This window comes from Sinocyclocheilus anshuiensis, unplaced genomic scaffold (assembly GCF_001515605.1).
Source record: "Sinocyclocheilus anshuiensis isolate Anshui unplaced genomic scaffold, SAMN03320099.WGS_v1.1 scaffold577, whole genome shotgun sequence".
In the NCBI taxonomy this organism is placed as follows: Eukaryota; Metazoa; Chordata; class Actinopteri; order Cypriniformes; family Cyprinidae; genus Sinocyclocheilus; species Sinocyclocheilus anshuiensis.
In genome coordinates this window covers 579,882-595,345 of record NW_015539872.1, presented here as the reverse complement: position 1 = coordinate 595,345, position 15,464 = coordinate 579,882, and the positions used below count along the sequence as shown (strand labels likewise).

Sequence of the window (15,464 nt, the reverse complement as noted above, 5' to 3'; positions counted from 1 at the left end):
ATTATGCCAAACTTTGTAAATGTCTTAATTTTATGGCATGTCTGCGTTTCTAAACACTAAAGATTTTGTTTGTAGCTGAGACCACAGACTTGGTCTCAAATCTCAAGTTTTCAAGTCATGTTTTCTGAAGAGAATAAAATTTACACTGTTACTGTGTCTTCCAATGTCTGATTCATTTGTTGCATATTTTAAGGTAGGTTTCACTGAAATTCTTCTTTGAAAGCTTTCTCTATTAAGTTTTACTCAGTATTTACTCCACTCTGAGTCATCAAAATTAGACCAAGCCGTGAGTCTGTTGACAAGTCAATATCTACAGAGAATGTTTAGACCATGAAAGGACTGAAGTAAGAGTTTGTGATGATTGTTGAAAAGCTACTCAGAGCCCATCCCTGAAAAGCCACTCTGATGAGTAGATGAACACAAACCTTTCATGGTAGAGTTTCAAAATGTCCCTCCTAGCGCTGTTGCTGATGACTTCTTGGAAATAACGCAGTATAGACCATCGAGTCTTTAATAAATCAGCAATGAGGGCAAATTACATCCACAAAGCAACTCACAAACATTTCTTATTTTGGGAGGGGTGCTGTTGAATGATCATTATCTAATTTGAATTGTCTTTCTTATGCACAGTGGTGGTTGCTTCAAGACCGCATGGGCTTCCCCTAAAATGTAAAAATATCAAAAAATATGTAATGTCATTTATGAATATATAATGTCACTGAGAACCTCTTGAGAGCTTTATGCATTGTTGACAGCACTTGTAATTTAAAAGCACCACTATACATGGAATGCTTGGAGATAGATCAAACAATAAATGGAAGTCTGTTGTGGCTCATAAGGCATTTAAGTCAGTTTGTAAAAATATGCTTTATTGGTCAGTTTGAAAAGACACTTTTAGGTGCAGTACTGCAGATACACATAAAAAGCATCAAAAAGTTCTTAAAGTGCTTCCTAACTCTTGAAAATCCTTTTTTTTCTATATTCACATACTATTTCACCTTTTTTATTATTACGTTAAGATCTTTTATATTACTATATATTACTGTGAGGGGTTCTGTTTGAAAAGCTAAATAAGACAACATATTTGATATTTTAATCATTTTAGGAATCAGGGAGGAACTTTATGTTTTTCTGCTGTCCTTCAGTGTCTTGGAAATTAGCTCCATGAGCTCAGTGAAACATCTTCATGTGAAATACTTGATGTAATGCTCAAAGTACATACACATAGCCCTGACAAAATACAACAATCCAATCTGTGTGCAGGTTAGGAAAAGAAAATGTGTTTATCATGTACTCACACCTTCAAAATCATTCATGCACACAGATTTCAGTGTATTGACTGAATGGAGTTATCTCATATTTTCCCCAAATTACCGGTCCCTTATGAACAGATGACTTTTGAAAAGGTTCTCCTATAGTATCATCACTCATCAGTTACACTGTATTTTAATCTTAATCATCTGAATGGTGTGGTTCCCATAGACACACTTGCATACAGTGGATTCAAAACTAGTGAACAATTGTTGTCCTTAGACAGATTTAAATGAATGTAATTGGTTGTTAACCCTGCGTTTGGGGAATGTTAGATATATTGCTTCTCTGGAAGGGTGTCAAAGCCTGAACTGGAGGTCAAAGAAGCAGACAGGATGGTGTCAGTGGAGTCACGATGGTTATCTCTGGTCACCCTCCCCTAAATCACAAAACGATATCCCTCACAGTACAAGCTGCTGTAATTTAGCTGAGGACACTAATTTGGCTGACCTTTGCTTCACCCCTTAGTTCTTGAAAGGGATACTTCAAAGACTTTGAGATAAATATATATATATTTTTAAAAATATATTCTTCTGCAATCTTAACAATTTGTGTATACAGTTTTTAGAGATAATAAAAAAAAGATTACAAAAACATGACAAGAGTCATACGTTATTTATTTAAATGACACATTTTATTATATACAGAAAACGCAATGTTTATTTTGGGCTAGAATGCAGATTTATATCTTGCCAATGGGTTTATTCTTTTCTATAGCTCTAGGCTTTATTCTCCCAAGTCCACCCTTAAGAAAACCTCTTAATTACCCTTAATTGCTTTACAGCCACACTGACAGAAGCAAACAGGACATTCCTGCAAGTGTGAGTTGTATGACAGACGCGACCAGACAGAGACAATGAACACAGCTTCACAAGTACTTGTCAACGTAAGGACAAAGTTACTGTAGAAACACTGTATGTACTGTTGATTTGTAAAGGTCACTGTGGACTATTAATAGTGTTAATACTACTGTTTATAATATTAAAACAGTTTTGATTATTCACAGTATAAATATAATAAAACTTCATCTACTGTATGAGATTTAAACATTTAAATTGCATTAGACATGTACAACAGCTCCAAGTGGTAAAGGCTTGGTTGGTGTAACTCTGCATTTCTGGTTTTCAGTGTATGGCTTTCTTTCTTTTAAATGATATAATATACTTTATGACCTTTTTTTTTATTTTGTCCCACTAGCAAAATTCAGAATGTGAGCATTCTTTGGTGTGGGTCCAACAAAAGCTTTCTTTGGTGTTGATCCAAAATAGCACTACTATATATAATTATAGAATTATTATCATTTTGACATTTTAAAATACATAAATGTATTAAACTATATATGTGAACCACATGTGAAATGCAGTGGCACATAGGCATTTTTAATCTAAAGCAGGCTCAATGAAACTCCAGCTCAGCTGGGTCTCTGCTCAGGATCTCCGTTTATAATAACCCTGACCTATAGTGTAAATATATTATAGTGAAATTTAAAGTTTGGTATGGGGACTTCTGGTAAATTGAGGCCTTTCATATCAAAAACGTAATGATAACATTTTAAAAATCACTCTAACTCTAGCAAAATCCTCACACCAACTATAACATAATACTGTTGGAATCAATTTCAAAATGAGTTATTGAGCTGATGAATGATAAAAACAATGACAGCCAATCAAAATATATCAGACTTTACATTCAACATAACGTTATCATCTGTTGGTGTGGATGATAACATAGTTATCATTGAAGCTAGTTTTCATTCTTGGTGTGAATGGGCCTTTACTCCAAAGAGGACTCAGAGCCCAGTATATGCATTTAAGATTGAATATGTGCTAGTGTATACGATAGAAGTCAAAGGTCACTTTTTAATATATACTATCTTGTATTTACAAAAAGAAATGCATTTACTTTTGTATGGCTTGTCTGTTTAATGTTCAATGGGATTATGAAAGAGAAGCTGTTTTGTCATTAAAGGGTTAGGTCACCCAAAAATTAAAATTCTGTCATCATTTATTTACCCTCATGTTGTTCCAAACTCATAAGACCAAGTAAAACCAACATCTTTTGTAAACACCACTGTCCAAATACATAGACCTAACTCTATCCCTACCCCTAAACCTACCCATAATTTATCCCTAAAATAGCCGAAGATAACAATAACAAATATGAATAACTATTAACTGAATAACAAAGCATCTAACCCTGGTTGTAAGCTTAAAACTGACATTTACTGTAAATTTATTTTGATTGGTTGATTGGAGTGTTGTTCCAGGTTCAACAAGGATGTTGATCCAGGAACATGTTGTACTTGGTGAAATCACGTTCACCATTTTGGTCCCTCCACTGAAAGTCCAGGTAACCAAAACTTAAAGGATCCAAAAAGGTTAAAACGGCATTGTAAAACTAATCCAAATGTAAGCTTCTCTTTACATATAAACACACATATATAGATCACATCACATCTGGTAACAACTAACACTAACTCTCAGTCTGGCCTTTATTTTATGCTTGATATCCTAACTGCTTCAGTGATTTACATCTGTTGCAGCTACATGCGCTTATTTTGATGTAGTTCCTGCTTTCCACAGACAGGACGGTACAAACTAACCCTAGTCCTCTCCATCTCCCAGCTCTGTTGCCTTTAATGTGCTTAGGAAACGGTGAATGGAGCTAACAGAGCATTACTGACAGACCTGTTCAGAATATAGAGTCAAATTTGACACGACTGCCACACTCTGTGAACCTTGAGGAGAAAGTTTAATAGTTAGACAGTATCAACATAGCTGTAGTTTGTAATTATAGGAGTTGCATTATTGTGTTTGTATTTATGCCTTGTACAGTTTATGCTTTTTCCAAAGACCATGTTTCCCCAACATAAGTCATGTGATTATGTAGCATGTCTGGACACAGACTGGTGAGGGTTGTCGGGGAAAGTGACAAAACACTTGTTGCTTGCTGTAACATGCATCTTGTGCCTTGTTATATATATATATATATATATATATATATATATAATTGTTCTACATAATCACAACAGGGTCAGTGGTGGTTGCGATGAAGGTTCATTTCTAGATGTAGCGTTTGATGTATCATCTGTGTTGAGCTAGTATTCAGTGCCTTTATGATGCACTGGTAGACTGAGTCTCTGACTAAGAATTAATGGTATGTCTGGGTGATTTGACATAAAGAGCATATGGTTCTTTGTGTCTTGGAAATAATGACAAACTGGGGGGTTGCCAGGGTACAACCTAAAAGTTTCTTAGCTAATTATACCATTTCAGTTTTTACACAATATAATCAACAACTTATTATTCTGATCCAATATAGCTCTTCTTGTAGACATGGTTCCCTGTAATATGAAATGAGTCTGGAAAGTCTGGAATTACTTAGAAAGTCCATAATATTTTGAATGTAGGTAGCAGTGCTTTTGGGAAATGTGCTAGAGATGTTAAGTGATTGGGTAGGTCAACTTTAGGCGATGAGTAAACGTCCAGTTTGATCTGTCAGAGAGGACTGTAGAGATTCTTTCTAAATTGCAACTGGATAACCATGTCCAATCATTTGGTGTAGAGTGAGTAATGGTTAAAGCACTGACCCATGTGGCGAGGCTATGGGTGAGGTGTGTGAGCTTTTCCAGCTGAACTTAAGATCTGTTATCTTGGAAGGAAATAAGCTAGAAGAGCAATGACCTGGAAATGCACATCTTGGCCAGTTTAGATATTAACTGTTTGTGGTAAGGTCTCATGAAGTGCTATTTGTAAAAACTGTGATAAGTCTCCACACTCTCAGAAAAAAAAAAGTTAGAAAAGCTTTTACTGTTGCAGTTCCCCTTTAAATGGTACACCTTTGTATGCTATTTACTCCAAAAGAGTACATATTAGTACCTAAAATGCTCAAAACCCAAAATAATAGCATCTTTTGACTTAAAAATAAAGATGAAAATGATTATTTATTTTTGTTTGTTTCTAAGACAAATCTGAAAACAATCTTATCATCTTAAATTAGAATTCATTTTAAAACTAAACTTTCATCATTATACTACTACTACTAATAATAATTGTAGTAGTAGTAGTAGTTTTGCTATAGCATATCTGTTGGGAAAACAATTAAACACAATAAAATCATAACAGAATATATCCTGACAAGTAATGAAGGTGGACATTTCTTTATTTATTACAATTTATTTAGTTCACTACTTACACTGATGGCATTGTATTTAATTAGACGAAATTAAATAATTACAAAACAACAAAGTACATATCAAAGTGATTTATAGTGCCGCGTGAACCTATCTCAGAGTTCACTGAGTCACTTTCTAACCTTTTCAACATCCGGCTGCTCTCTCTTATCATCTATTCTAATCATCTATTCGCATAAATGGCTGCCCACTGCTCCAGGTGTGTGTTCACGGTGTGTGTGTGTTCACTGCTGTGTGTGTGCACTAAGGATGGGTTAAATGCAGAGCACTAATTCCTAGTATGGGTCACCATACTTGGCCACATGTCACTTCACTCACTATGCTGTAAGTAGTGCGGTCTCCCTCCGTGTGGAGATGCAACTGTCTGATGTGATCCACCAAATAACTGTTGAGATTAAATTAATACGGGAATAATTCGTGGCTTGTAATAAAGTGTTAATGTGGAAATAAATGTATGACTTTGAGAAAGTGTCTTGCCAGATTTAAGACTTTATCCGTTTATTCGTCTCTAGTAATTTTGCTGCTTATGATCACGTGATCGTGATTCATTATGAAAATTAAGGTAATTTGAGACCTGGGATTTAAACCTAATGGAAATTGTTTGCTTGTTTGTTTGTTTTTAGCAGGAGCCTCGATAATAGACGGTTCAAAAGTTAAACTTGATCCAAAATAAATTAATATACAATGATGTTATATTTGAGGCGAAAGTATTATTTGCTACAACATCATTACATATAAATTCCACTGCTATATTATCAATTCACTTAGCCTAAGTGCTCTGCACTTCTGAGCAAAGTGACGCTCTCTTATGAATGTAATTCTCTCCTATTTAGATGTAAATGTTCTGCGCTTGCATTGTGTGTGTGTGTGTGTGTGTGTCCTTGTTTAGTCGGGGCACCTGTGACGTGTATCCCAGTCACTTTCCCCGCACCTCCCTTTTGCTTGGTGTCCACTCACTTTTTCGGGTGGGCAGTGAGCCCCTCCTCTAAATGCCTGACGAAGCTATTTAGGGTGTAAAATGGATTTGAATTTGCTGTTAGCGTTCACATTTTGTGTCCGGACCACAGCAAGCGACATACGGTCCAGGGAGATTGATCAAATTGAGGAGAAGGAGAACACACTTTTTTCCCCTCCTGGTATAAGGACACGTATGAAGGTTTCATGTGGACTCACTGTGAACTGGGATTAAGTAACATTTATTTTCAGCTGGAATTATAACTTTCAGGAAAGGTACAGTATTTCATTAATTATTTTGTACTGTTCTCTGTATGTTATTGTTGTCAGTCAAAGCGTAGTGATTCAGTGATTAATTGCAATTTGTACGGATGCATAATATCATCATAATGTCATAATATGATTAACATGATTTACAAATAAATCAGAAAATATTTAAAAAATACTAGATGTGTTTTTAGCGATTGTTTTTCAGCCGTCGTCGTCTTATTATTATCATAATTTGTTTTCTGTTATTATTTTATAGTATTTTTACAATATGGAGAATCCTAAATAATATTCACTTTAACCTGAGTCGCATGGAAGTATTAAAAGTTCCCATGACCTCACTCAATACAGAAGTAGAATTATCCAAAGAGAACCAGTGAACTGATAAAGTAGTGCCAAAGACTCGTTAACAACCCTTCACATCTCTGATGCTGACTTTACATCATTGGGCGTGACTTTTAATAGACTCCAGCTCAGTTTAGGGAATCTAGGGCAAGACAGTTCTGAATATCTATCTGATATTCATATTATTATATGATATATATATATATATATATATATATATATATAATAATTGACTATTATACATTAACTGTAGACTGGGGAATCTAAATATTACAGAGTGATGATGAAGTTCGAATAGAAGTACAGGAGAGAAATACTAGAGTGCGCATTTGGACATTGGACATTTGTAGCGCGTGCGTGAATGAAAAGTGATGATGTGAGATCTCAGACGACTTCTTGGACGATAATAAGAATTCTAATGCATGAATGTGTCAGATTCTTTGGAAACGTTTCTAAGTATATACAGTTTAGGCTAGTAAGGATTATTTTAACGCCACGTTCGTATCCCTTCTTTTATCATTTTTTTGAATGAAAATATTTTTTTAGATATATTCCTGCAGTGTTCGTGCACTCACTGTAGCATTTGCCTCCATCTATTTTTGTCACAATTATTTCTGTCATTCCTACTCGGTTTTATGAGATTTCAGTAATGAAATAGTGGTCAAAAGTGTGATGACCTCATCACTGCACGTTTTCACCACTTCGATTTTTCCTTAAACATTTTGAGGCGGCAATTAAACTTAAAATAACACGTTTAAGGAGCAGACTTTTTCATACTGTATGAGGCACGGAATTAAAAATGGAAAACGTAACAAATGCATGAAATACTACGAAGAAAGAAACAAAGAAATCTTAATTTTCACGTAGGCCTACATGTCACGTACGTTTACCTGCCACAGTAGCGAAAGACCGCACATAAGTTTTAGGTTAGCCCACTACACTGACGTACACTTTTTATTCTCATATGGTCAGTGGGTAGTCTCGAGTCGTGAGCCCCAGTTTTGTAGTGTGGCGGTGGCAAAAGTTTGTGCCTCACCCCCCGCAGGGAATTATAGCAACTGAATACTCAATTCCGCCACCCACCCTCTGAGAGGAAACACTTTGTATGACCACCACATCGCCTCAGTCAGATGAGTAAAGCCGTTCAGCATACGTGAGTCTTAATAGCTAGCAAATGTGATTCAGCTCCGTATCCAGCTAGATTGAAACGACTTGTCAAATCAATAATTAAATTCTTCTTTTCACCTCCTAGACAGGAAGATGTTGCTAAATATAAAACACATATTGTGGCTGATCTGCATATACCAAACAACGACTGAACCTGGTAAGCTTTTTATTGATTTACTTATTGTAACAGCATCTATGTTAAAGTGTTGTCTGGTAATACATCTCTACATGTTCGAGATTTTCTGAATGTAAGGGTGTAAATTTGATTCGTTAGTCTAAGACTGGTGTTTGCATGAGTCTAAGCTACACATCCATGTGAATATATACATGTTTTTTTTTGTTCCGTGCTCTTTTTCTGATTTAATTTCATACAACAAAAATCAACTTATTTGTAAAATTAACTTCAATGCTTCTTCTAAACCGATCAAACTGTAATGAAGAAGACCTTAATCTCTCATTCCCACAATCTATTGTCCCCCAGCTGCCTCTAATGGTTTACTTCCAGGCACCTATACCTTTTAATTAGGATCTTGTAGTCTGGTGCAAACAGATGGCTTGACTTCATCACTCCGAGAGGCCATGCTCTCACACGGTGGTGTGCTACCCTCAGGGGTGATCCCACCTGTCCAAAGCATTTCTCACATTGTTGGTCTGAGTATATGGTGATTTTCTGTCAGTTATGATCCTTTCAACGTCCCCCCTTCAAGGTTATCTGTCCTTCTACAGGAAAGTAGTTTCTGGTTTGCTCACTCGTAGGCTTCACAGAGGCAGTAAAATAATTCTTAGCTCAGTTATCATAAACACAGTAAGGCATGATTTCCTGTGCTTTGCGGTGGATGCAGCTGTGTGTATAACATCTCATGCCTTTCATTCTCTCAGTCTCTAGCACGTTATTGGTGATGCGTCCTGTCAGCGGCTTGTTGTCTGGGAAAGTGACCCTTCCGTGTTACTTCTCCATCATCCCCACTGTTGGACCTAGAAACAGAAATGCCTCAGGAACAGATTACCTGCGCATCAAATGGACCAAAATTGAGGGCGGTGTTGAGTCGACTGTTCTTGTAACCCAAAACGGCGTCATTAAGATCGGTTCGGGGTACAGAAGCCGTGTATCTGTGCAGAGTCACCCGGAAGACATTGGGGATGCTTCTCTGACTATGGTGAAGCTCCGGGCCAGTGATGCTGGAACATACCGCTGTGAAGTGATGTTTGGGATTGAAGACACACAAGACACAGTCAGTTTGAATGTTGAGGGTGAGATTTTTTTAAACATATTATCTGTCTCCTATTCGCTCAAATTTGTCTCATCTTTTTAGAGATTGTTGTATCTGAAGCACATATGCTGCCAATATGGTAAATTCCTTAAAGCGAATTGATCAGTGACAGTCATAACCCAAGTAAATTATAGATAAATGAAAGTTCAGTCTGTTAAGTGGAACTGTTTGTGGGAGAAAACCCGCAAGCACAGATTATCTAAATTGTTGAGGGATTTTAAGGTTGTTTTGGACTCTCCCAGATTACAGTTACAGTGTAAAAAGTCAAATGCACTCCAATAAACTTTGCCTCTCTTAATGTATTCCCTCTGCTTGGATATACTCTGATGCCGGGACACATCTTGTATGGGCTGATTTATGCTCAGGCCATGTGAAAGGATGGGATGGGTCAACCCTGAACTGCTTTGGCTCTAGATTTGCAGCACCACCCTGCTCTCAGCAAAGACACACTGCCATTTTAATTAGATCCATTACTCATTTAATTTGAATTTGTTTCAGAGCGACAGTTATGGGGGTGGATGGAATGTCCCCTCATTCAAATGAATGTCCCAACACTGCTTGCTATATTAATTTGTTTATAAGCAAATTGCAGACATCATCAAGAATAAAGCTGTTTCTATTAGGCTTCATATTTATTGTGGTCACTGACAACAATGATAGTAATACAATATGCCCCCATTTAATGAAAATGTTAATGGATGGAATTGACTGTGTTACGACATGTTCATTTTTGTTTGTTTTATTTGCTCTTTTGAACAGGCGTGGTGTTTCACTACAGGTCAAAGGTCAGCAGATACATTCTGAACTATGCACAAGCTGTGCAGACCTGCAGCAACGTTGGAGCCACCATTGCTACAGCAGAACAGCTGAGAGCTGCTTATGAGGATGGATTTGACCAGTGTGATGCTGGTTGGATAGCAGATCAAACAGTGAGGTTAGAAGCAACACACACACACACACACACACACACACACACTCACAAACAGTCTGTATTTCTACATCCTCTACCGGCAAACTCAGTAATAAATTTTAAACAACATGTCAACATGTTGATATAAAAAGGAATTTGCAAAGGCTGTACTACTTATACTACTTTTTTAGTCATGAGAAACTTTTCTGTCTGATAGAAACTTTTCTATCTGTAGATATCCAATCACTAGACCAAGGCCCGGCTGCTTTGGAAATCTGCCTGGAAAACCTGGTGTCAGGTCTTATGGCAAACGCAAGCCCACAGAGACCTTTGACGTGTTCTGCTATGTGGATAAGATTGAGGGTATGGATTTTACTATTCACGTTACTTCTTACAACTTCACTCATCAAAAAAACAAAAAAAACACATTGACATGGCCAGCAGTTCTGTGGTAATGTGAAAGAGCAGTAGTTTATCTATTATATTTGCTCTATGCAGACATATTTAATATGGTTTTAAACTGCGGTTATGACCAAAAATGAGTATCAACCATTTGGCAGTGAACATCTGTGGTATTAAACATTGAAGTGGAAGCTTTCAATATTTTAGCTGCCACAAAAGACAAGTTAAAGTTTTTTTTTTTTTTTTAAGTAAATCTGTTTCTTTTCAATTCCAATTTCAATGTGAACTTTCAAATCTTGTTTTGATGTATGTACATTGGCTAATCAGAACATGACAGAAATCACAAAAGTGACACTTGTATTTAAAGTAGCATTTTCAGTTACTAATAATATTGAGAAGAAAATATTATAAGAAAATATTGATTGTAGAGAATTCTGTTTCTTAAAGGGGTCATCGGATACGAAATGCACTTTTACATGTTGTTTGAACATAAATGTGTGTTGGCAGTGTGTGTACACAACCACATAATAATAAAAATCCACCCAGTGTTTTTTTTAATCTACTAAAATCATTACCCCTTTCTCAAATCAAGCCGTTCTCAGCTTCTTGTCTGTGTGACGTCACACATACCCAGGCTCCCCCACGATAGTTGATTGACAGTAGCGTTTCAGCACAGACTGGACTGGTGTCTTACCTTAGATCCACCCTGAGTGAGCTGTCATCAGTCCGCCATTGTTTCGACGCCAGAGCAGATGTAGACAAGAATGGCTCCTAAGCAATTGGGGAGTACATTTGTTGGATTTAATAATAGATCTGATAACGTTCAGGCATACTCTTTGTTTAAATCTAGATTAAAGACACATCTTTTTACACAAGCATTCACACAATGTATCTCGTAACTTGGTACTTCAGCTATATCTGGTCAACATCTTTGCTTGGTTGGAATAGCAGCTATGCTAATTTCGTCACTATTTGCTTCTCTGTTTCTGTCACAGGACTTGCATCCCGAGGCAACTAGGAATTAGACAAGCTTCAGTCTGGATCCAACCCTTACAAAGACCTGAGAAGAGATGATGCAAACCCTCAGACAACATACAGAACTACCAAACTTTGCTATACACTTAATCGCGACATATAATCGTTGCAGTTAATAGTGTTCACCGTCTGTTTGATTGCATGTCATTAACTAACTGCTTGATTTTTACTGTACATTTCTACCATATCCACAACATTACTAAATATAATGTAGAAACTTACATTTTCTGTAAAGCTGCTTTGCAATGATTTGCATCATGAAAAGCGCAATACAAATACACTTGAATTGAATTTACTTTTCTTGAGCTATAACTTAATGCAAAATTAATGAATAATATTTTTGATTTGAATTCAAGCTTAAACTGGATTCGTCAGGTGAAGTTCTCATTCACGTAGGCTTCACAGAGGCAGTAAAATAATTCTTAGCTCAGTTATCATAAACACAGTAAGGCATGATTTCCTGTGCTTTGCGGTGGATGCAGCTGTGTGTATAACATCTCATGCCTTTCATTCTCTCAGTCTCTAGCACGTTATTGGTGATGCGTCCTGTCAGCGGCTTGTTGTCTGGGAAAGTGACCCTTCCGTGTTACTTCTCCATCATCCCCACTGTTGGACCTAGAAACAGAAATGCCTCAGGAACAGATTACCTGCGCATCAAATGGACCAAAATTGAGGAGGGTGTTGAGTCGACTGTTCTTGTCACCCAAAACGGCGTCATTAAGATCGGTTCAGGGTACAGGAGCCGTGTATCTGTGCAGAGTCATCCGGAAGACATTGGGGATGCTTCTCTGACTATGGTGAAGCTTCGGGCCAGTGATGCTGGAACATACCGCTGTGAAGTGATGTTTGGGATTGAAGACACACAAGACACAGTCAGTTTGAATGTTGAGGGTGAGATTTTTTTAAACATATTATCTGTCTCCTATTCGCTCAAATTTGTCTCATCTTTTTAGAGATTGTTGTATCTGAAGCACATATGCTGCCAATATGGTAAATTCCTTAAAGCGAATTGATCAGTGACAGTCATAACCCAAGTAAATTATAGATAAATGAAAGTTCAGTCTGTTAAGTGGAACTGTTTGTGGGAGAAAACCCGCAAGCACAGATTATCTAAATTGTTGAGGGATTTTAAGGTTGTTTTGGACTCTCCCAGATTACAGTTACAGTGTAAAAAGTCAAATGCACTCCAATAAACTTTGCCTCTCTTAATGTATTCCCTCTGCTTGGATATACTCTGATGCCGGGACACATCTTGTATGGGCTGATTTATGCTCAGGCCATGTGAAAGGATGGGATGGGTCAACCCTGAACTGCTTTGGCTCTAGATTTGCAGCACCACCCTGCTCTCAGCAAAGACACACTGCCATTTTAATTAGATCCATTACTCATTTAATTTGAATTTGTTTCAGAGCGACAGTTATGGGGGTGGATGGAATGTCCCCTCATTCAAATGAATGTCCCAACACTGCTTGCTATATTAATTTGTTTATAAGCAAATTGCAGACATCATCAAGAATAAAGCTGTTTCTATTAGGCTTCATATTTATTGTGGTCACTGACAACAATGATAGTAATACAATATGCCCCCATTTAATGAAAATGTTAATGGATGGAATTGACTGTGTTACGACATGTTCATTTTTGTTTGTTTTATTTGCTCTTTTGAACAGGCGTGGTGTTTCACTACAGGTCAAAGGTCAGCAGATACATTCTGAACTATGCACAAGCTGTGCAGACCTGCAGCAACGTTGGAGCCACCATTGCTACAGCAGAACAGCTGAGAGCTGCTTATGAGGATGGATTTGACCAGTGTGATGCTGGTTGGATAGCAGATCAAACAGTGAGGTTAGAAGCAACACACACACACACACACACACACACACACACTCACAAACAGTCTGTATTTCTACATCCTCTACCGGCAAACTCAGTAATAAATTTTAAACAACATGTCAACATGTTGATATAAAAAGGAATTTGCAAAGGCTGTACTACTTATACTACTTTTTTAGTCATGAGAAACTTTTCTGTCTGATAGAAACTTTTCTATCTGTAGATATCCAATCACTAGACCAAGGCCCGGCTGCTTTGGAAATCTGCCTGGAAAACCTGGTGTCAGGTCTTATGGCAAACGCAAGCCCACAGAGACCTTTGACGTGTTCTGCTATGTGGATAAGATTGAGGGTATGGATTTTACTATTCACGTTACTTCTTACAACTTCACTCATCAAAAAAACAAAAAAAACACATTGACATGGCCAGCAGTTCTGTGGTAATGTGAAAGAGCAGTAGTTTATCTATTATATTTGCTCTATGCAGACATATTTTTTTAAACTGTAAACTGCGGTTATGACCAAAAATGAGTATCAACCATTTGGCAGTGAACATCTGTGGTATTGAAGTGGAAAGTGGAAGCTTTCAATATTTTAGCTGCCACAAAAGACAAGTTAAAGTTTTTTTTTTTTTTTTAAGTAAATCTGTTTCTTTTCAATTCCAATTTCAATGTGAACTTTCAAATCTTGTTTTGATGTATGTACATTGGCTAATCAGAACATGACAGAAATCACAAAAGTGACACTTGTATTTAAAGTAGCATTTTCAGTTACTAATAATATTGAGAAGAAAATATTATAAGAAAATATTGATTGTAGAGAATTCTGTTTCTTAAAGGGGTCATCGGATACGAAATGCACTTTTACATGTTGTTTGAACATAAATGTGTGTTGGCAGTGTGTGTACACAACCACATAATAATAAAAATCCACCCAGTGTTTTTTTTAATCTACTAAAATCATTACCCCTTTCTCAAATCAAGCCGTTCTCAGCTTCTTGTCTGTGTGACGTCACACATACCCAGGCTCCCCCACGATAGTTGATTGACAGTAGCGTTTCAGCACAGACTGGACTGGTGTCTTACCTTAGATCCACCCTGAGTGAGCTGTCATCAGTCCGCCATTGTTTCGACGCCAGAGCAGATGTAGACAAGAATGGAGCTGGTTTAAGCTAGTTGCTTAGGACCAGCACATGACCTGCTAAGGACCAGCTTAAACCAGCTCAAACTAGCAGCCATGCTTCAAAACATACCTAACCAGCATATGCTGGTTTTTTTCAACAGGGAAGTAGGATACATTTCTTATCAGTTCTCCATTGTTTCACCGCCGGAGCAGATGTAGACAAGAATGGCTCCTAAGCGATTGAAGTGTTTTGTTGTTGGATGTAATAATGAACATAGCAGTTGTTATTTACTCCCGACATCTGATCCACTGAAGACACAGTGGATTACGTTTGATTTTGAAGGGAATGTGCCCCCGATCTACCTAAATGCGTCTATGTTCGCGCGAATCATTCGTGATCCAGCTTCACCTTCAGAAGAAGTGAGCATATGTTTTTTTTTAATGAATCTGCAAATCACCTTTCCTAATAACGTGCTAGTTAGCAAGTTTCACGATGAATGCAGCTAAAGTTTACAGTCTCTCAGAGAGCGGCTTGGAAGAGAGGGGCGGGGCAAGCAGAGCTCATTTGCATTTAAAGCGGCATGCAAGAAAACGTCTCAGGTTACTTATGTAACCATGGTTCCCTGAGTAGGGAACGAGACACTGCGTCCTCTAGG

At 37.3% G+C, this 15,464-nt stretch overlaps 1 protein-coding gene across 1 annotated transcript in view; it reads left to right on the top strand.

The window, feature by feature from the left end:
* Positions 1-9,135: 9,135 nt before the first annotated feature.
* LOC107685255 (versican core protein-like) overlaps positions 9,136-15,464 on the top strand; it is a 37,910-nt gene continuing 31,581 nt past the window's right edge. Inside the window, exons 1-6 of the mRNA XM_016481775.1 lie at positions 9,136-9,487; positions 10,267-10,441; positions 10,653-10,780; positions 12,374-12,745; positions 13,525-13,699; positions 13,911-14,038. Coding sequence (XP_016337261.1) covers positions 9,136-9,487; positions 10,267-10,441; positions 10,653-10,780; positions 12,374-12,745; positions 13,525-13,699; positions 13,911-14,038 — 1,330 coding nt within the window. The remainder of the gene's footprint in view (positions 9,488-10,266; positions 10,442-10,652; positions 10,781-12,373; positions 12,746-13,524; positions 13,700-13,910; positions 14,039-15,464) is intronic.